Raw genomic sequence first — 21,529 nt, 5'->3', positions numbered from 1 at the left:
ACGTTTAGGACGCAGAGATCCAAAATGGGTCTGAAAACTTCCATCCTCCTGGGAGTATAGATTTACCTCTTTCACACCCATGAACACTGGAGGAAAGCTGTAGAACTAGAGAAAATAACCCAGTCTGGGTGTCCTGTCCATCCATTCCGTGATTGTGCAGCGGCGTAGTTTCGTCGCCACTCCTTGTAAAACTGTGCAGGGGATGAGCAACCAGTCATGGGATGGCAGCTAAAAAGCTGTGACATCCTGTCTCGGCCCTCTCTGCTGCCAGACCTTCAAAAAATGGAGGGCTGTTCCATGGGACGCCGACATGGAAAGAGCCAAGCAGGTGATGAGGTCCATGAAAGCATCACCGCCGTCTTGCCTGTAAATGCAGCAGCAGATATCGTGTCACTATCTTGAATTCCTCATGTCTCCTGTATGGAGATAGATGACGGAGGAACAGACATGTGTGTACACCCAATACGTTCTCATCCAAAATCTTCACGTACTGAACCTGGAATTGCAACCTTTTCCTCCATGGATTGGTAACGTACTGGGCTTACTTTAGCATTAGCAATTGCACCGACTGAGCAAGACTGTTCAACTTTGATTTCTGGAATGTACCTGTATTGATATGTTTAATGTTATTCATTGAGTTTGATTGTTTTGATAGTATCTGTAGTTAAGATATTTGGGTAGCTGGCTTCGCCACATCTGATGTGTTGAGTTTATGCTTCACATAGACAAAGTCTCGCATGCAAACTAACCATCTTTTCTAACCCACTGCATTATCTGACACACATTAAGATCACGTACAGAAACTGTGAATTAGTTTTAAACATAAAAATACGCATTCAGATAATCTCAACCCCCACATCACACCCCCCTTTGTCATTCCTGAGCACATGTGCTCCGAAGAACAAAGAGGCCATGTGGTAACATGTTGGCGGCCATCTTTGATCCAGCCATCTTTGTAGTTTTACAGCGCTCACCATATTGTCTGTAGGCACCTGCAGACATTTTGAGACAAGTAGCCTTCTTGTCTTTGTTTCTCTCTCTCACTCACACACACACACACACGCACACGCACACACACACACACACACACACACACAGTGTTTGGTTTGTTTAGTTATTTCATTAGATTAATATTGTGTTTTAAACCTTTATTATCTTGTAAATGAATGATTGTGGATTATACATGCTGGTCTGTTTAATGTTGTACAAGAGTGAATAATGCCAACCGCTGCTGTGTCAAAAACTCCAATATCCTTCAACCTTTACTATCTATTTTGGTTATAGTTAGGGCCCGAGCACCGACAACGTCGGACCAGCGAAGGCCCTATTGAAACTGAAGGAATTATTACTATCCTTTTTTTCTCGGATGAATCATACAATGAAACCAATGACATGACACACACAAGCAAAAGCTGAATGTGCGGCTCAGGCCTTTCAATTGTTGTACATACACAATTTCGAATTAAAGACAGGAAAGCCTGTTTTTCACTCTCTGTATTTGATCATTCACTCACTGAACAACGTGAACATATTAATTTCTTATTCCATAGGGCAAGTCTGATCTCAGTCACTCCACAGCCTCTCTACAGTATGTTGGCCTCACGGGAGCCAGGCTGCAGTATCTGAAGAGTGACAATGAGTTTAACTGCTTTTCTAAACCAGGAGTAAAACAAGGCATAGATCACAGGGTTTAGACATGAGTTAAAATAGAACAGAAACAGCACAAAGAATGTATTTGAAGAATTGGTCATGTTTTCACTTGCAAGAGTGAAACAGTAGTATGGGCAGAAACAGATTAGAAACACAACTACAAGAACACCAAGAGTCCTGGCTGCTTTCAACTCAGATTTGTTTGCTGTTTGAGTCACTGAAAGCTGGAGTGTGACAGCTGCAATGTGAGAGCGCATGGCACGAGCCTGAGACACAGCCACAGCAAATACTCTCATATTCAGAACTACGATGACAGTAACTGGAACAATAAAGGTTAACACAAGGTCAACAGTTCCTGCAATAAAGTCAATGACAATCAAACACTCTCCGAAGCAGGAATGATACCTGCCTGGTTGAGTCAGGTCATCCTTTACAACGAGACTGCAGTAGCACACAGCACAGAGCCAACACAGACAAACACAGAGTTTGACTCTATTCACAGTGACTTTGGTAGTGTAATGCAGAGGGTCACAAATGGCAACATAACGGTCAAAAGATATGAGTACCATGACACCTACTGATGCAGAGGTAATGATGAAGGACAAATAATTATACAGAGAACACATGAGGTCACCGAGAAACCAGCAGGATGTTTTTCGGAGGATTTCTACCGGCATCAGCAGGAGGCCCACGAGAAAGTCTGAGATAGCCAGAGAGAGGAGGAGGATGTTGGTGGGAGTTTCAAGCTGCCTGGAGGGAAAGAGAAAAGAAATCATGAACCTAAGTGTGGACAATTCACCACAGTCTCACATTTAAGCTTTGTTGTGCAAATACAATCAGCAAGGCAGTATACAAGTCTAATGTTTCAAGGTGCAACACTGTTCACTACTATCTCAAAGACAATTCTTCTTCTAGTATACAGTAGCTGTTCATATAAAACTTAAAGTGTAAGTTGTGCTCAGAATTTTTTCTTTGCCTGAAGTGTGAGACTGAGATGATGACAAGCAGGTTGAGAGCTACAGTGAGCAGAGAGATGGTGGACAGCAAAATGTTAAGGAGCACAGCTTCGGTCCAAGGAGAGGTGGGCTCCTTGCAGGAGGTGTTCAGGAGTTGTGGAAAGCAGAGCTCTGCTGTGTCCACAACCTCCATCTTCAGAGATCTGTAGATAGCTGCAGTCCTGGCAGCTTTCTGAACCAACCTGAGTCATATAACTGATTAACCTCTCTCACATTCTCTTAACTCCTCCCATCCTCTTTCTCTCAGTGTCTGATTGACCCTGATGCCCCTCCTCACTAAATCTGCACATCACACCATCATCTTCATCACTTTTCGTGCAACCCTAACTCTCCCCCTATTTCTCTCTCACTGTCTCTCTGTTTGGCAAACCAAGCACCAGACTTTGACTTATTGGAACAGGTGCTCACGGAGTATCTTGCAAAGCTGGACCAGTACTGCAAAACCTGGTGCCTAAACCCAAGCCAAGCTAAAACAGTCTCCAGTGTATTCCACCTCAACAATACAAAAGCTGCTACAGAGCTAAATATATCCAACTCAGCGGATTTAAGTTGAATGATGCCCCCAACCTAACTTACCAGGGAGTGACCCTTGACAGGACCCTGTCCTTTAAGGAACACTTTCAAGGAGCACCTGAAAGGAACGGCAGCTAAGGTGAAGTCTAGAAACAACCTGCCCTGTAAGCTAGCTGGCTCAAAATGGGGGCAGCAGCCCCCACACTGCGCACCTCGGCACTGGCCCTTGTGTACTGCGCAGCAGAATACTGTGCCCCTGTTTGGTGGCCACAGGGGTCACCCCATACACACCATGTGGACACCCAGCTCAACAAAACCATGCGAATCATAACCGGGACTATTCGTTCAACACCACTCCCCTTGCTCCCTGTCTTATCCAAAATAACCCTCCCACATATCCAGCAAGTAGCATTTACTCAAAGGATGCTTCAAAAGGTCAAAGACTCTCCCCATCTACCATTTCATGCAGACATCTTCAACCCATCCACTGCCCGTCTCCCATCTAGACGACCGATTTGGAATAATACCTCACCAGCCGACTTCACCACCCAATTAGCTTGGGAAAAGGAATTGGAGCCCAAGGATGTCCATTACAAACATCTGATGTCAGACCCCACCCAACAGGTCCCTGGCGCCAACCTGCCAAGGATACAGTGGTCAACCCTCAATAGATTCAGGTCCGGACATTGCCCCTGCTTTGCCAGCCTTCACAAATGGGACAACAGCCCAAGCCCATTGTGTGCTTATGGAGGGGTGCAAACAATGGAACATATCATTGAAGCTTGCCCGCTCCACAGTCTAAAAGGAGGGTTAGTCACCCTCCATACAGCAGACCAGAAGGCAACCACCTGGCTCGAGGACTTTTTATTCGCTAAATAAATAAATAAATAAATAAATAAATAGTTTCTTTCTCATGTCACCCCTTCTTTATTCTCTACCCATGCTTTCTGCCCTTTTTTAAAGTAATTTAAGCCGTGTTTAGACAATCAACAGAACTGCATGGAAGAAATTGTGGTTACGATATTGTAACCCTAATTCCATAAGCACAGACTGAGTCCTCTACTGGACTCTATGGGAACAGTGGTTGGAGCCCAATGAATGCAAACCCTGCTGCAACATAACCTCAACCTAACCACAATGATCCTGACCAGCTACACGTTAGTTGCCGCAAACCACCTACTTCTTTATAACGTAGGCCACCACAGCGGAGAAGTAAGGGTCCCCAGCCAACCCAATTAGTATGCAACTGAACTGGTTAGAGACATGGTCTAACCTTGCAGGGGTCAAAAGACGAGCAGTAAAAAACCTGCACACCACATTCCCTGGGTCATCAGGGAGACCACAGTGGGAGGGACTCTTCCCGCCTGTCAATAGGCTTGGGAGATGCACTCATAAAGACATCCCACCAGGTGTTTCTTGGATAGGGCTTTACCTAGCCACACCGTCCTCGAAGCATATGTAGGAACCCCAGCGGTACCACTGGATGGGCAGCTGCCTTAAACCCCAGCACTTGCATGACAGTTAATACCGTCACTGTTACACCCCGCCACGGTTGCAAACGGCCTGCAGAAAAGCCATAAGTCTGTTTTCGGACAGAGTGGCCTGCAGCCTGTGTGCATTGTGCACAACCCCCAGATACTCCCCCTGTTGGTGTGGCAGGGGGGTGCTCCTCTTCCAGTTGATCATAAACCCCAACTTGAATAGGTGTAAGATCAACTGTGCTTTGTGCAACATAGCACCTTCTCTGGAGTTGCCCATGATGTTAAGGTCTTAGAGATAAACCAAAATCCGCATGTCTCCATCGGACAGCGGCTGGAGCACCATGTCCACACATCTGCTGAAGGTGTTGGGGACCAGGGCATATATGAACGGAAGTCTGTTATACTTGTATGCTATCCCTGGAAGGCCTGTCTTTTGAAGCCACCTCGACCTGAAAATATACATTCTTTAAGTCGATGGTATTGAACCAATCGCCTGGCTGAACAAGTTCAAGTAACGACTTGATGGTAATGCAGGTTTAGGACGCAGAGATCCAAAATTCCCGTCCACCTCCTCCTGACCTCTGAAGCTATAATTGTGTATATGGGGGGAATTATTGTCTCTTGGTGTTTTTGTTGGCTAGTCCAAATCACATCACATTACATTAAAAATCAATAAATGGACATGAAGTTCCATTATGAACCTTTCTTGTGTTTATTATTTTTTATGTCACAATGTAACAAATTACCATGCTATGTGAAATTTAATGAATAACCTTAAACGTAATAAAAAATCATTCTAAAATGCAGTCCGTCACATTCTTTCACTCACATATCATTATTTTATCATAACTTTAACTTCATATGTTTTACACTTTACACTGTATGGTTCCATAGGAAAAAAATGGCAATGATAAAGGGTGTTGAATCTGATTATCATGTGTTTTAGAATAATTGGTCGTTTAACTTCTTGCCAAAAGGCTGTCATGGTGCTTATGAGTGTGACTGGGACAATGTGAAAAGTAATTGTTGTAAAAAAAAGAAATGTGCTAAAGAGATCAAATATGAATTACACTAAACTAAAATGATACAATTCCTTTTGTCTCTGAGCTGAAAGGGAGCATGATCTTTTTGTTCAGACAGTTATATCTGAACGCACAATAGTTGATGTTTTTCTTTATTTTACAACAAATAAAAGAAAAAAGACTTGTCATAAGTGTTATACACGTGACTTTAAAGCTTACATTAAACTCTGTGATTACCTAGAAACAGTATATGGTGCTTATGACTGTTTCATAAAATGCAGCAGCATCAGAGAGGACAAATACACAACAGTCATACAATGAAATCCATGACAAGGAAAGCATGTTTTTCACTTTCTGTATTTGATCATTTACTCATTGAACAACATGAACGTATTAATTTCTTTGGATAGAGCAACTCTGATCTCAGTCACTCCACAGCCTCTCTACAGTACGTTGGCCTCACGGGAGCAAGGCTGCAGTATCTGAAGAGTGACAATGAGTTTAACAGCTTTTCTAAACCAGGAATAAAAGAAGGCATAGATCACAGGGTTTAGACATGAGTTAAAATAGAATACATAGAGCACAAATAATGTGTATGAAGCATTGGTCAAGTTTTCACCTGTAAGAATCATACAGTAATATGGGCAGAAACAAATTAGAAACACAACTACAAGAACACCAAGAGCCCTGGCTGCTTTCAGCTCAGACTTGTTTGCTGTTTGAGTCACTGAAAGCCGGAGTGTGACAGCTGTAATTTGAGAGCGCATGGCACGAGCCTGAGACGCAGCCACAGCAAATACTCTCATATTCAGAACTATGATGATAGTAACTGGAACAATAAAGGTTAAAACAAGGTCAACAGCTCCTGCAATATAGTCAATGACAATCACACACTCTCCGTGGCAGGATTTATACCTGCCTAGTTGAGTCAGGTCATCCTTTACAAAGAGACTGCTGTAGGAAACAGAACAGAGCCAACACAGACAAACACAGAATTTCACTCTATTCACAGTGATTCTGGTGGTGTAATGCAGAGGGTCACAAATAGCAATATAACGATCAAATGATATCAGCACCATGACACCTACTGATGCAGAGGTAATGATGAAGCACACATAATTATACAGAGAACACATGAGGTCACCAAGAAACCAGCAGGATGTTTTTCGAATGAGTTCTCCCGGCATCAGCAGGAGGCCCACGAGAAAGTCTGAGACAGCCAAAGAGAGGAGGAGGATGTTGGTGGGAGTGTGGAGCTGACTGGAGGGAAAGAGAAAAGTATCATGAACCCAACAAGTCCTCATATCTAACTGACAAAACAACCCAAACAAGTATTCCCCAAAAAAGGTTATGATTTTAAATGCTTCCTGATCTACCACATCTGTAGTTACCACATGGCTAAGTGTGGACAATTGACCACAGTCTCACATTTGAGCTTTGTTGTGCAAAAACAGTCAGCAAGGCAGAATACAAGTCTAATGTTCCAAGGTGCAACACTGTTCAGTACTAACTCAAAGACAATTTTTCTTCTAATCTACAGTAGCTGTTTACATTTTTCTTCTCTGTCATACCAGTAATCCTTTTTCTGAGCAGGCAAGTTGACTTGTCACAGTACGTAAAGCACAGGTCAGGCAATTAAAACTTTACACTCATTGTTCAAAAAAATCATTTTGTCGGGAGGAGACATCTAGTGTGACAAATTTAAACATTTTTCATAATTAACTCAATTTTTCTTTTAAATGTTCATATATATAAAACTTAAAGTGTAGGTTGTGCTGAGAATTTAATCTTTGCCTGAAGTGTGAGACTGAGATGATGACAAGCAGGTTGAGAGCTACAGTGAGCAGAGAGATGGTGGACAGCAAAGTCTGAAGGATCACAGCTTCGGGCCAAGGAGAGGTGGGCTTCTTGCAGGAGGTGTTCAGGAGTTGTGGAAAGCAGAGGTCTGCTCCATCTTCAACCTCCATCTTCAGAGATCTGTAGATAGCTGCAGCTCTGGCAGCTTTCTGAACCAACTTGAGTCATATAACTGATTAACTTCTCTCACATTCACTTAAGTCCTCCCATCCTCTTTCTCTCAGTCTCTGTTTGACTCTGATGCCCCTCCTCACTAAATCTGCACATCACACCATCATCTTCATCATTTTTCATGCAACCCTAACTCTCCACTCATTTTCTCTCTCACCGTCTCTTTCTCATATCTCCCCTTCTTTATTCTCTATGTTTAGACAATGAACAGAATGGCATGGAAAAAATGATGGTTAGTATATTGTAACCCTAGTTCCATAAGCACAGATGGAGTCCTCTACTGGACTCTATGGGTAATGCTCTCTTCCAATCACAAGCACGCATTCGCCCCCTGAAAATTTGCATAAATGTAACGGACCAATCAGGACGTGCCTACCCGAATATGTGTGGACCCAACAGTATGGCAGCACATACTGCTGTCTGCTATCCTATACCCCTTTCAGCGAGTGACGTAGGACAGACAAGCCCTTTTCTGCGGATGGCTCCACCTGTGCTTATAGGACTAGGGTTACAATATGGTAACCTTATTTTTAACTCACACAGGGTCCGCCGTCTACTGGACTCTATGGGAACAGTGGTTGGAGCCCGATGAATGCAAACCCTGCTGCGACATAACATCGACCCAACCACACTGATCCTGACCAGCTACACGTTAGTCGCCGCAGACAACCTACTTTTTTATAACTTAGGCCACAACAGCGGAGAAGTAAGGATCCCCAGCCAACCGAGTTTATAAGTATCTGAACTGGTTAGAGCCATGGCCTTACCTCGCAGGGGTCGAAAGACAAGCAGTAGACACCCTGATGTTGGGACTTCTGAACACATTATGCATTCACTAGATGTCATCTCCTTTACAGAGTACCATGCCCATTTATACCACCCATTTTGATTAGCTTGCTCCCAATCTTTGTCTTCCATTATTCTAACACTCCTCTGCATTGGCCTAAATCTGCTCAGCGCTTCTTCTACATCATCCACTGGTTTGGCAAGTCCCCCCTCTGGGTCATAATAGCTGTCATTGTTGTCATAATTATCATACTCATAGTTATCGTCAACTACTTCTGTAGTTCCTTCATCCAATTTTAACTTAGAGATGATAGTCGAATTGGCTATCATTACATTAGGGATTGTTGCATTAGTCATCGTGCCTGCTTGTGTTCCAGTTGTTGTTACCAACGGAGGGCTTGATTTTGTACTAACATCGTTTGGAATCGTTGCTTGAGTCAATGCTGGAGTAGTTATTACTTCACTTAGACTAGTTCTTGGAGTCATAGTGATAGCAGTTGTAACAATGCTTAAATTAGCTCTTAAGGTTGGAGTGCTAGCAGTTGTGATTGCGTCTGAAGTTTCTGCTTGACTCAGCGTTGTATCATTTATCTTAAGCTCAGACTTTACTGTTTTGAGAATAGCTGTGCGGTTAACACTATGGGCAGAGTGATTTATTTACGGCGTAACCGTTGGAACGACTTTGATTATATTAACAGACAAAGTTGTAATATTTGTTTCCCCGTGATTAATTGGGCAGTTAAGTTCATTGTTGGGGTAGCAGCTCCATTATTAGCTCCCTTATCATTATTATTATTATTATTTATTACCTTTGTAACTGCTGGGATCGCCGGGGTAATTTGTATGGTAGCCCCGTCACTCAGCTCTTGGTTTTTCATCATCCCCGAGATACTCCAGGGAATTGTCCTACACACACGTCCCCCTTTACTAGTTCTGCTTATACATTTTAGTGCATATGTTCTGTTGGGGTAGACTATATGTGCATTCACTTCCACCACCCATCCAGATGCTTCCGATGCCACTCTCAACCCACACTCAACCATATTCCATGCAGATACACAAGTGACAATACTTCACCCACACAGCTCATTCTGCTCTGCTTCGCCCTTTATGATCTCTAACACATGAATTTCTCTCTTAACTAAGTTACGTGTCACCTCTTGATGTGGGATGTGCGACTTTATTTTGTTGTTCACCAATTCATACGCCAATATTGTCGTGGGTTCAGGATCAACATTATCCACTCGTACTAGTTCATAAGTCATTCGGACACCTTGCGAAGTGTTAACATTGTCTATTTCCGTATGTACATAATAAGCATAATTTGGGTTCCACTTTTGGTTAATTCTGACCTCAACGTCAAGTTGATGTCCTGCTGTTATGGTAATAAAACATTGATCCAGGTCCAGTTGACCTCTGAAGCTAGAATTGTGTATATGTAGGGAGAATTATTGTCTCTTGGTGGGTTGTTTTGGCTAGTGATATTACTTATTGTCAAAAATCAATAAAGAGACATGAAGTTACATTATGGACATGTCTCGTGTTTATTATGGTGTTTTATGTCACTTCATAACAAATAACCATGCTATGTGTAATTTAATGAATAACCATGAACCTAATTTTAAATTGCCCATAACATCATTTCATTCACATATCATTTTACTATATTTGTGTAACTTTAACTTCCTATGTACTACACTTTACACTATATGTTTCCATGTGTTTTAGAAGAATTTGTTGTTTAAATTCTTGCCAAAATGCCGTCATGGTGCTTATGAGTGTGACTGGAACAATGTGAAAAATAATTGTCGTAAAAAAAGAAATGTGCTAAAGAGATCAATATGAATTACACTAAACTGAAATGATACAATTCCTTTTGTCACTGCGTTGAAATGGAGCATGATCAGACGGTTTCACCTGAACACACAACAGTTGATGTTTTTCTTTATTTGAAAACAAATAAAAGCTAAAAAGAAAAAGCTTACATTAAACTTTGTGATTATCTAGAAACAGTATATGGTGCTTATGACTCTTTCATAAAATGCAGCAGCATCAGAGAGGACAAATACACAACAGTCATACAATGAAATCCATGACAAGCAAATCTTGTTTTTCACTTTCTGTATTTGATAATTCACTCACTGAACAACATGAACCTATTCATTTCTTTGTATAGAGCAACTCTGATCTCAGTCACTCTACAGCCTCTCTACAGTACGTTGGCCTCACGGGAGCCAGGCTGCAGTATCTGAAGAGTGACAATTAGTTTAACTGCTTTTCTAAACCAGGAGTAAAAGAAGGCATAGATCACAGGGTTTAGACATGAGTTGAAATAGAACAGATAGAGCACAAATAATGTGTATGAAGCATTGGACAAATTTTCACCTATAACCATGTCACAGTATAATGGGCAGAAACACATGAGAAACACAACTACAAGAACACCAAGAGCCCTGGCTGCTTTCAGCTCAGACTTGTTTGCTGTTTGAGCCACTGAAAGCTGGAGTGTGACAGCTGTAATGTGAGAGCGCATGGCACTTGCCTGAGACACAGCCACAGCACATACTCTCATATACAAAACTATGATGACAGTAACTGGAACGATAAAGGTGAAAACAAGGTCTCTCTTCTCTAAAACCCTTGTGACAGGATGAAATGCATGCTGCATACACTTTAATTGTGGCATGACACAGCCCTCCATCCACCAAACACTACAAAAAGGAGAGAAAAGAACCAACTGCACAGGACAAGGGATCTAGCTTCCTTTCGTCGGACAAGCATTAGATCCCCGACCATTGTGCCTTATAACAGGCAATGGTGGATCCCGCTCTCGCCGTTTTGATGTTTTGCACAACCTATACAGACCGTCCAGACCTCCTTAGCCTGTCCCCTTGCAGGAGCCCAGCCTGGAGAGGATGGCCCAGGCTCTCCGCCATCCTCAACAGGGCAGTGGACAGAACTCCGCCCTGCCTATTGATGTAGGCCACCATGGTGTGGTTGTCGGTCCTCACCAACACGTGCCTCCCCCGTATAACGAAGAACAAATTCTGCTTCCTTGCACTCAAGCTAAGGATGGCAAACCCTCTCTGCATATGTAGGAACCCCAGCGATACCACTGGATGGGCAGCTGCCTTAAACCCTAGCACGTACATGACCCTGCCACAGTTGCAAACTCAATAAGCTTAATTTCCACTTAAAGACAGGAAAGCAAATTTTTCACTTTTTGTATTTGATATTTCACACAGTGAACAACATAAATATGTTAATTTCTTCTTCCATAGAGCAAGTCTGATCTCAGTTACTCCACAGCCTCCCTACAGTACGTTGGCCTCACGGGAGCCAGGCTGCAGTATCTGAAGAGTGAAAATCAGTTTAACTGCTTTTCTAAACCAGGAGTAAAACAAGGCATAGATCACAGGGTTTAGGCATGAGTTAAAATACAACAGAAAGAGCAAATAGAGCTCATATAAAGATTTGGTAATGTTTTCATCTATAAGAAAGCCACAGTATAATGGGAAGAAACACATTAGAAACACAACTACAAGAACACCAAGAGCCCTGGCTGCTTTCAGCTCAGATTTGTTTGTTTTTTGAGTCACTGAAAGCCGGAGTGTGACAGCTGTAATTTGAGAGCGCATGGCACGAGCCTGAGACACAGCCACAGCAAATACTCTCACATACAGAACTATGATGATAGTAACTGGAACAAGGAAGTTCAACACAAGGTCAACAGTTCCTGCAATATAGCCAATGGCACTTAAACACTCTCCGTAGCAGGAATTAAACCTGCCTGGTTGAGTCAGGTCATCCTTTTTAAAGACACTGCTGTAGCAAATGGAACAGAGCCAACACAGGCTAACACAGAGTTTCACTCTATTCAAAGTGATTCTGGTGGTGTAATGCAGAGGGTCACAAATGGCAACATAACGGTCCACTGATATGAGCACCATGACACCTACTGATGCAAAGGTAATGATGAAGGACAAATACTTATACAGAGAACACATGATGTCTCCAAAAAACCAGCAGGATGTTTTTCGAATGAGTTCTCCCGGCATCAGCAGGAGGCCCACGAGAAAGTCTGAGACAGCCAGAGAGAGGAGGAGGATGTTGGTGGGAGTGTGGAGCTGCCTGGAGGGAAAGAGAAAAGTATTATGAACGCAACAAGTCCTCATATCTAACTGACAAAACATCCCAAACAAGTATTCCCGCAAAAAGTTATGATTTTGAATGCTTCCTGATCTACCACATCTGTAGTTACCACATGGCTAAGTGTAGACAATTGACCACAGTCTCACATTTGAGCTTTGTTGTGCAGCAAGGCAGAATACAAGTCTAATGTTCCAAGGTGCAACACTGTTCAGTACTAGCTCAAAGACAATTCTTCTTCTAATATACAGTAGCTGTTCACATTTTTCTGCCATACCAATAATCCTTTTCTGAGCAGGCAGTTTGACTTGTCACAGTAGGAAAAGCACAGGCCAGGTAATTATAACTTTACAGTCATTTTTCAAAATAATCAAGGAATGTTGGCGGGAGGAGACATCTAGTGTGACAAATTTCAACATCATTCATAACTAACTCAATTATTCTTGTAAATGTTAATATATATATATAAAACTTAAAGTGTAGGTTGTGCTGAGAATTTAATCTTTGCCTGAAGTGTGAGACTGAGATGATGACAAGCAGGTTGAGAGCTACAGTGAGCAGAGAGATGGTGGACAGCAAAGTCTGAAGGATCACAGCTTCGGGCCAAGGAGAGGTGGGCTTCTTGCAGGAGGTGTTCAGGAGTTGTGGAAAGCAGAGCTCTGCTCCGTCCTCAAACTCCATCTTCAGAAATCTGTAGATAGCTGCAGTTCTGGCAGCTTTCTGAACCAACCTGAGTCATATAACTGATTAACCTCTCTCACATTCTCTTAACTCCTCCCATCCTCTTTCTCTCAGACTCTGTTTGACTCTGATGACCCTCCTCACTAAATCTGCACATCACATCATCATCTTCATCACTTTTCGTGCAACCCTAACTCTCCCCTTTTTTCTCTCTCACCGTCTCTCTGTCTGGCAACCCAAGCGCCAGACTTCGACTCATTGGAACAGGGGCTCACGGAGGATCTTGCAAAGCTGGACCAGTACTGCAAAACCTGGCGCCTAAAGCCAAGGTCAGCAAGCCCACCCTATCCTTCAAGGAACACCTTCAAAGAACACCTGAAAGGAACGGCAGCTAAGGTGAAGTCTAGAAACAACCTGCTCTGTAAGCTCGCTGGCTCAAAATGGGGGCAGCAGCCCCCACACTGTGCACCTCGACACTGGCCCTTGTATACTGCGCAGCAGAATACTGTGCCCCTGTTTGGTCCAGATCACCCCATACACTCCATGTGGACACCCAGCTCAACACAACCATGTAAATCATAACTGGGACTATTCGTTCAACACCACTCCCCTGGCTCCCTGTCTTTTTCAAAATAACCCCCCCACATATCCAGCAAGTAGCATTTACTCAAAGGATGCTTCAAAAGGTCAAAGACTCGCCCCATCTACCAGTTCATGCAGACATCTTCAACCCACCCACTGCCCGTCTTCCATCAAGATGACCGATTTGGAAGAATACCCCACCAGCCGACTTCACCACCCAATCAGCTCGGGAAAAGGAATGGGAGCCCAAGGATGTCCATAACAAACATCTGGTGTTAGAACCCACCCAACAGGTCCCTGGCACCAACCTGCCAAGGATACAGTGGTCAACCCTCAATAGATTCAGGTCCGGACATGGCCCCTGCTTGGCCTGCCTTCACAAATGGGGCAGCAGCCCAAGCCCATTGTGTGTTTGTGGAGTTGTGCAAACAATGGAACATATCATTGAAGCTTGCCCGCTCCACAGTCTAAAAGGAGGGTTAGTCACCCTCCATACAGCAGACCAGAAGGCAACCACCTGGCTCGAGGACTTTTTATTTGCTAAATAAATAAATAAATAAACCATCTCTCTCTCATGTCACCCTTCTTTATTCTCTACCAATGCTTTCTGCCCTTTTTTAAAGTAATTTAAGCCGCGTTTAGACAATGAACAGAACGGCATGGAAAAAATTATGGTTACGATATTGTAACCCTAATTCCATAAGCACAGACTGAGTCCTCTACTGGACTCTATGGGAAAAGTGGTTGGAGCCCAATGAATGCAAACCCTGCTGCAACATAACCTCAACCTAACCACAATGATCCTGACCAGCTACATGTTAGTTGCCGCAAACCACCTACTTCTTTATAACGTAGGCCACTACAGCGGAGAAGTAAGGGTCACCAGCCAACCCAATTAGTACGCAACTGAATTGGGTAGAGACATGGTCTAACCTTGCAGGGGTCAAAAGAAAAGCAGTAGAAAACCTGCACACCACATTCCCTGGGTCCTTAAGGAGCACAGGAACATGTAGGTGTATCAGGCCCAGAGGGGCGTCAGGTGCAGAACAACTGATGCACACCCCACGCTATTCACCAGTCCCTTCGTCATTTCAGCAAGCACAGACCCTGAAAAGGAGGCCAATATGTCCAAGAGGTAAAACTGTATGAACAAACAGGATGTCAACTATGATGTCGCCGTACATATTTCATCAACACTCACCCCACCGAACAAGGGTGCCGACAGTGCCAACTTGCATTTTCAGTGTGCGCAGACCACAGTGGGAGGGACTCTTCCCGCCTGCCTATAGGCTTGGGAGATGCACTCACAAAGACATCCCACCAGGTTTTTCTTGGATAGGGCTTTACCTAGCCACACCGTCCTCGAAGCTTATGTAGGGACCCCAGCGGTACCACTGGATGGGCAGCTGCCATAAACCCTAGCGCTTGCATGACAGTTAATGCCGTCACTGTTACACCCCTCCAAGGTTGCAAACGGCCTGCAGAAAAGCCATTAGTCTTTATCCGGACAGAGTAGCCTGCAGCCTGCGTGCATTGTGCACAGCCCCCAGATACTCCAACTGTTGGTGTGGCAGGGGGCTGTTCCTCTTCCAGTTGATCATGAAACCCAACTTGAATAGGTGTGAGATCAACTGGGCTTTGTGCAACATAGCACCTTCCCTGGAGTTGCCCATGATGTTAAGGTCTAAGAGATAAACCAAAATCCGCATGTCTCCATCGCGCAGCGGCTGGAGCACCATGTCCACACATCTGCTGAAGGTGTTGGGGACCAGGGCATATATGAACGGAAGTCTGTTATACTTGTATGCTATCCCTGGAAGGCCTGTCTTTCGAAGCCACCTCGACCTGAAAATATATATTCTTTAAGTCGATGGTATTGAACCAATCGCCTGGATGAACCAGTTCCAGTAACGACTTGAGGGTAATGCACGTTTAGGACACAGAGATCCAAAATGGTCTGAAAACTCCCATCCTTCTGGGAGTATATATTTACTTCCTTCACGCCTATGAACACTGAAGGAAGGCTATAGAACTGGAGAAAATAGCCCAGTCTTATTGTCCTGTCCATCTATTCCGTGAACGTGCAGCGGTGTCGCCACACCACGTAAAACTGTGTTAGGGGACAAGAAACTAGCTGCTGGGTGGAAGTTAAAAAGCAGAGATATCCTGTCTTTGCTCTCACCCCCATCAGACCTTCCATAAATGGGAGGCTGACCCATGGGAAACGGATATGGAAAGGGCAGAGCCGGAGAATGGGTTTGAATTCAAACCAAAACACTTGCTGAGGTTTAGTCAACAAAACCAGTTGGTTAGGTTTTGGAAAAAAAACATCATGGTTTGGTATTAAATTACTTACTTGGGTTTTTTTTTGGCTAGTGATATTACTTATTGTCAAAAATCAATAAAAAGATATGAAGTTACATTATGAACATGTTTCATGTTTATTATGGTATTTTATGTCACTTCATAACAAATTACCATGCTATGTGGAATTGAATGAATAACCATGAACCTAATTTTAAATTGCCCATAACATCATTTCATTCACATATCATTTTACAATATTTGTGTAACTTTAACTTCCTAGGTCCTACACTTTACACTATATGTTTCTCTAGAAAAAAAACTGGCAATGATAAAGGGTGCTGGATCTGATTATCATGAGTTTTAGAAGAATTTGTCATCTAATTATTGCCAAAATGCCGTCATGGAGCTTATGAGTGTGAATGGGACAATGTGAAAAGTAATTGTTGTAAAAAAAAGAAATGTACTGACAGTTTGATCTGAACACACAACAGTTGATGTTTTTTTTTTATTTGACAAAAAATAAAAGAAAAAAGATATAAGTAAGTGTAATACACGTGTGAATTTAAAGCTTACATTAAACTCTGTGATTATCTAGAAACAGTATATGGTGCTTATGACTCTTTCATTAAATGCATCAGCATCAGAGAGGACAATTACACAACAGTCATTGAATGAAACCCATGACATGACACAACCAAGCAGAAGCTGAATGTGTGGAACAGGCCTTTCAATTGTTGTTCATACACAATTTCAACTTAAAGAAAGAAAAGCATGTTTTCCACTTTCTGTATTTGATAATTCACTCACTGAACAATATAAATATATTAATTTCGTATTCCTTAGAGCAACTCTGTTCTCAGTTACTCAACAGCCTCTCTACAGTACTTTGGCCTCACGGGAGCCAGGCTGCAGTATCTGAAGGGTGACAATGAGTTTAACTGCTTTTTTCTAAACCAGGAATAAAACAAGGCATAGATCACAGGGTTTAGACATGAGTTAAAATAGAACAGAATGAGCTCAAAGAATGCATTTGAAGAATTGGTCAAGAATTCACTTGCAAGACTGAACCTGTAATGTGAGAGCGCATGGCACTTGCCTGAGACACAGCCACAGCACATACTTTCATATACAAAACTATGATGACAGTAACCGGAACGATACAGGTGAAAACAAGGTCTCTCTTCTCTAAAACCCTTGTGACGGGATGAAATGCATTCTGCATACACTTTAATTGTGGCATGACACAGCCCTCCATCCACCAAACACTACAAAAAGGAGAGAAAAGAACCAACTGCACAGGACAAGGGATCTACCTTCCTTTCGTCGGACCAGCATTAGAACCCAGACCATTGTGCCTTATAACAGGCAATGGTGGATCCCGCTCTCTTTGTCTGGACATTCTGCACAACCTGTACGGATAGTCCAGACCTCCTTAGCCTGTCCCCTCGCAGGAGCCCAGCCTGGAGAGGATGGCCCAGGCTCTCCGCCATCCTCAACAGGGCAGTGGACAGAACTCCGCCCTGCCTATTGATGTAGGCCACCACGGTGTGGTTGTCGGTCCTAAGCAACACGTGCCTCCCCCGTATAACGAAGCACAAATTCTGCTTCCCTGCATTCAAGCTAAGGATGGCAAACCCTCTCTGCATATGTAGGAACCCCAGCGATACCACTGGATGGGCAGCTGCCTTAAACCCCAGCACGTACATGACCCTGCCACAGTTGCAAACTCAATAAGCTCAATTTCGACTTGAAGTCAGGAAAGCAAGTTTTTCACTTTCTGTATTTGATATTTCACTCACTGAACAACATAAATATGTTAATTTCTTCTTCAATAGAGAAAGTCTGATCTCAGTCACTCCACAGCCTCTCTACAGTACGTTGGCCTCACGGGAGCCAGGCTGCAGTATCTGAAGAGTGAGAATCAGTTTAACTGCTTTTCTAAACCAGGAGTAAAACAAGGCATAGATCACAGGGTTTAGGCATGAGTTAAAATAGAACAGAAAGAGCAAAAACAGCTCATATGGAGATTGGGCAAAGTTTTCATCTATAAGTAAGCCACAGTATAATGGGCAGAAACACATTAGAAACACAACAACAAGAACACCAAGAGTCCTGGCTGCTTTCAGCTCAGATTTGTTTGTTTTTTGAGTCACTGAAAGCCGGAGTGTGACAGCTGTAATGTGAGAGCGCATGGCACGAGCCTGAGACACAGCCACAGCAAATACTCTCAGATACAGAACTATGATGATAGTAACTGGAAGAATAAAGTTTAACACAAGGTCAACAGTTCCTGCAATAAAGTCAATGACAATCACACACTCTCCGTAGCAGGATTTATACCTGCCTGGTTGAGTCAGGTCATCCTTTACAAAGAGACTGCTGGAGGAAACAGCACAGAGCCAACACAGACAAAAACAGAGTTTGATTCTATTCACAGTGATTTTGGTGGTGTAATGCAGAGGGTCACAAATAGCAACATAACGTTCGACTGATATGAGCACCATGACGCCTACTGATGCAGAGGTAACGATGTAGGACAAATAATTATACAGAGAACACATGAGGTCACCAAAAAACCAGCAGGATGTTTTTCGAATGAGTTCTCCCGGCATCACCAGGAGGCCCACGAGAAAGTCTGAGAAAGCCAGAGAGAGGAGGAGGATGTTGGTGGGAGTGTGGAGCTGCCTGGAGTGAAAGAGAAAAGTATCATGAACCCAACAAGTCCTCATATCTGAATGACAAAACAATCCAAACAAGTATTCCCCAAAAAAGGTTATGATTTTGAATGCTTCCTGATCTACCACATCTGTAGTTACCACATGGCTAAGTGTGGACAATTGACCACAGTCTCACATTTGAGCTTTGTTGTGCAAAAACAGTCAGCAAGGCAGAATACAAGTCTAATGTTCCAATGTGCAACACTGTTCACTAGCTCAAAGACAATTCTTCTTCTAATATACAGTAGCTGTTCACGTTTTTCTTATCTGCCATACCAAAAATCCTTTTTCTGAGCAGGCAGTTTGACTTGTCACAGTAGGAAAAGCACAGGTCAGGCAATTAAAACTTTACAGTCATTGTTCAAAAAAATCAAGGAATGTTGTTGGGAGGAGACATCTAGTGTGACAAATTTCAACATCATTCATAACTAACTCAATTATTCTTGTAAATTTTAATATATATATATAAAACTTAAAGTGTAGGTTGTGCTGAGAATTTAATCTTTGCCTGAAGTGTGAGACTGAGATGATGACAAGCAGGTTGAGAGCTACAGTGAGCAGAGAGATGGTGGACAGCAAAGTCTGAAGGATCACAGCTATGGGCCAAGGAGAGGTGGGCTTCTTGCAGGAGGTGTTCAGGAGTTGTGGAAAGCAGAGCTCTGCTGCGTTCACAACCTCCATCTTCGGAGATCTGTAGATAGCTGCAGCTCTGGCAGCTTTCTGAACCAACCTGAGTCATATAACTGATTAACCTCTCTCACATTCTCTTAAGTCCTCCCATCCTCTTTCTCTCAGACTCTGTTTGACTCTGATGCCCCTCCTCACTAAATCTGCACATCACATCATCATCTTCATCACTTTTTGTGCAACCCTAACTCTCCCCCTATTTCTCTCTCACCATCCCTCTGTCTGGCAATCCAAGCACCAGACTTCAACTCATTGGAACAGGTGCTCACGGAGGACCATGCAAAGCTGGACCAGTACTGTAAAACCTGGCGCCTAAAGCAAAGCCCAGATAAAACATTCTCTAGTGTATTCCACCTCAACAATGCAAAAGCTGCTACAGAGGTAAATATCCAACTCAGCGGACTTAAGTTGAAGCACGCCCCCAACCCAACTTACCAGGGAGTGACCCTTGACAGGACCCTATCCTTCAAAGAACACCTGAAAGGAACACCTGAAAGGAACACCTGAAAGGAACACCTGAAAGGAACGACGGCTAAGATGAATTCTAGAAACAACCTGCTCTGTAAGCTAGCTGGCTCAAAATGGGGGCAGCAGCCCCCACACTGTGCACCTCGGCACTGGCCCTTGTGTACTGCGCAGCAGAATACTGTGCCCCTGTTTGGTCCAGGTCACCCCATACACACCATGTGGACACCCAGCTCAACAAAACCATGTGAATCATAACTGGGACTATTCGTTCAACACCACTCCCCTGGCTCGCTGTCTTATCCAAAATAACCCTCCCACATATCCGGCGAGTAGCATTTGCTCAAAGGATGCTTCAAAAGGTCAAAGACTCTCCCAATCTACCAATTCATGCAGACATCTTCAACCCACCCACTGCCTGTCTACCTTCTAGCTGACCGATTTGGAAGTATACCCCACCAGCCGACCTCACCACCCAATCAACGTGGGAAAAGGAATGGGAGCCCAAGGATATCCATTACAAACATCTGGTGTTAGACCCCAACCAACAGGTCCCTGGCGCTAACCTGCCAAGGATACAGTGGTCAACCCTCAATAGATTCAGGTCCGGACATGGCCCCTGCTTGGCCAGCCTTCACAAATGGGGCAGCAGCCCAAGCCCATTGTGTGTTTGTGGAGTTGTGCAAACAATGGAACATATCATTGAAGCTTGCCCGCTCCACAGTCTAAAAGGAGGATGGCAAACCCTCTCTGCATATGTAGGAACCCCAGCAGTACCACGGGATGGGCAGCAGCCTTCAACCCCAGCGCTTGCATGACAGTTAATGGCGTCACCATTACACCCCGCCACGGTTGCAAACTGCCTGCAGCAGAGCCATACGTCTGTGGTCGGACAGAGTGGCCTGCAGCCTGTGTGCATTTTGCACAACCCCCGGTTGAACCAGTTCCAGTAACGACTTGATGGTAATGCACGTTTAGGACACAGAGATCCAAAATGGGTCTGAAAACTCCCATCCTTCTGGGAGTATATATTTACTTCCTTCACGCCTATGAACACTGAAGGAAGGCTATAGAACTGGAGAAAATAGCCCAGTCTTATTGTCCTGTCCATCTATTCCATGAATGCGCAGCGGCGTCGCCACACCGCGTAAAACTGTGTTAGGGGACAAGAAACTAGCTGCTGGGTGGAGGCTAAAAAGCAGAGATATCCTGTTTTTGCTCTCATCCCCATCAGACCTTCCATAAATGGGAGGCTGACCTATGGGAAACGGATATGGAAAGGGCAGAGCCGGAGAATGGGTTTGAATTCAAACCAAAACACTTGCTGAGGTTTAGTCAACAAAACCAGTTGGTTAGGTTTTGGAAAAAAAACATCATGGTTTGGTATTAAATTACTTACTTGGGTTTTTTTTTAGCTAGTGATATTACTTATTGTCAAAAATCAA

The 21,529-nt window shown here is 43.6% G+C and overlaps 5 protein-coding genes across 5 annotated transcripts in view; all 5 read right to left on the bottom strand.

The window, feature by feature from the left end:
• LOC119499822 (trace amine-associated receptor 13c-like) overlaps positions 1 to 21,529 on the bottom strand; it is a 978,627-nt gene that overhangs the window by 2,161 nt on the left and 954,937 nt on the right. The window contains exon 2 of the mRNA XM_037789032.1: positions 120 to 364. Within this exon, the coding sequence (XP_037644960.1) occupies positions 120 to 145 (26 nt within the window). The 5' untranslated portion in view covers positions 146 to 364. The remainder of the gene's footprint in view (positions 1 to 119; positions 365 to 21,529) is intronic.
• Positions 1,563 to 2,799, bottom strand: LOC119499824 (trace amine-associated receptor 13c-like). The gene is made up of 2 exons (XM_037789034.1): positions 2,627 to 2,799; positions 1,563 to 2,400 (listed from the first exon to the last, which is right to left on the bottom strand). The coding sequence occupies exons 1-2, from the start codon at positions 2,797 to 2,799 to the stop codon at positions 1,584 to 1,586; spliced, it is 990 nt and encodes a 329-aa protein (XP_037644962.1). The 3' UTR covers positions 1,563 to 1,583.
• LOC119499836 (trace amine-associated receptor 9-like) lies at positions 6,055 to 7,660 on the bottom strand. Its single transcript, XM_037789050.1, has 3 exons — positions 7,477 to 7,660; positions 6,827 to 6,942; positions 6,055 to 6,164 (listed from the first exon to the last, which is right to left on the bottom strand). Exons 1-3 carry the CDS (start codon positions 7,647 to 7,649, stop codon positions 6,142 to 6,144), a joined length of 312 nt encoding a protein of 103 aa, XP_037644978.1. The 5' UTR covers positions 7,650 to 7,660; the 3' UTR covers positions 6,055 to 6,141.
• Positions 10,706 to 13,326, bottom strand: LOC119500400 (trace amine-associated receptor 13c-like). Its single transcript, XM_037790106.1, has 3 exons — positions 13,154 to 13,326; positions 12,144 to 12,627; positions 10,706 to 11,038 (listed from the first exon to the last, which is right to left on the bottom strand). Exons 1-3 carry the CDS (start codon positions 13,324 to 13,326, stop codon positions 10,706 to 10,708), a joined length of 990 nt encoding a protein of 329 aa, XP_037646034.1.
• LOC119499825 (trace amine-associated receptor 13c-like) lies at positions 17,991 to 19,613 on the bottom strand. Its single transcript, XM_037789035.1, has 2 exons — positions 19,441 to 19,613; positions 17,991 to 18,900 (listed from the first exon to the last, which is right to left on the bottom strand). The coding sequence occupies exons 1-2, from the start codon at positions 19,611 to 19,613 to the stop codon at positions 18,084 to 18,086; spliced, it is 990 nt and encodes a 329-aa protein (XP_037644963.1). The 3' UTR covers positions 17,991 to 18,083.

This window comes from Sebastes umbrosus, chromosome 13, assembly GCF_015220745.1.
Source record: "Sebastes umbrosus isolate fSebUmb1 chromosome 13, fSebUmb1.pri, whole genome shotgun sequence".
In the NCBI taxonomy this organism is placed as follows: Eukaryota; Metazoa; Chordata; class Actinopteri; order Perciformes; family Sebastidae; genus Sebastes; species Sebastes umbrosus.
This window is presented reverse-complemented; position numbering and strand designations above follow the sequence as displayed.

What these genes read in the sequence shown, in the direction of transcription:
- LOC119500400 (XM_037790106.1), bottom strand. Translation starts at nt 13,326, where the DNA reads ATGGAGTTTGAGGACGGAGCAGAGCTCTGCTTTCCACAACTCCTGAAC. An exon ending in ATCTCAGTCTCACACTTCAG is followed by an intron (nt 12,628 to 13,153) that starts GCAAAGATTAAA and finishes CTTTCCCTCCAG; the next exon opens with GCAGCTCCACACTCCCACCA. An exon ending in TTGCTGTGGCTGTGTCTCAG is followed by an intron (nt 11,039 to 12,143) that starts GCTCGTGCCATG and finishes GCTGTGTCTCAG; the next exon opens with GCAAGTGCCATGCGCTCTCA.
- LOC119499825 (XM_037789035.1), bottom strand. Translation starts at nt 19,613, where the DNA reads ATGGAGGTTGTGAACGCAGCAGAGCTCTGCTTTCCACAACTCCTGAAC. An exon ending in ATCTCAGTCTCACACTTCAG is followed by an intron (nt 18,901 to 19,440) that starts GCAAAGATTAAA and finishes CTTTCACTCCAG; the next exon opens with GCAGCTCCACACTCCCACCA.
- LOC119499836 (XM_037789050.1), bottom strand. Translation starts at nt 7,649, where the DNA reads ATGGAGGTTGAAGATGGAGCAGACCTCTGCTTTCCACAACTCCTGAAC. An exon ending in ATCTCAGTCTCACACTTCAG is followed by an intron (nt 6,943 to 7,476) that starts GCAAAGATTAAA and finishes CTTTCCCTCCAG; the next exon opens with TCAGCTCCACACTCCCACCA. An exon ending in AACATCCTGCTGGTTTCTTG is followed by an intron (nt 6,165 to 6,826) that starts GTGACCTCATGT and finishes GTCACTCTTCAG; the next exon opens with ATACTGCAGCCTTGCTCCCG.
- LOC119499824 (XM_037789034.1), bottom strand. Translation starts at nt 2,799, where the DNA reads ATGGAGGTTGTGGACACAGCAGAGCTCTGCTTTCCACAACTCCTGAAC. An exon ending in ATCTCAGTCTCACACTTCAG is followed by an intron (nt 2,401 to 2,626) that starts GCAAAGAAAAAA and finishes CTTTCCCTCCAG; the next exon opens with GCAGCTTGAAACTCCCACCA.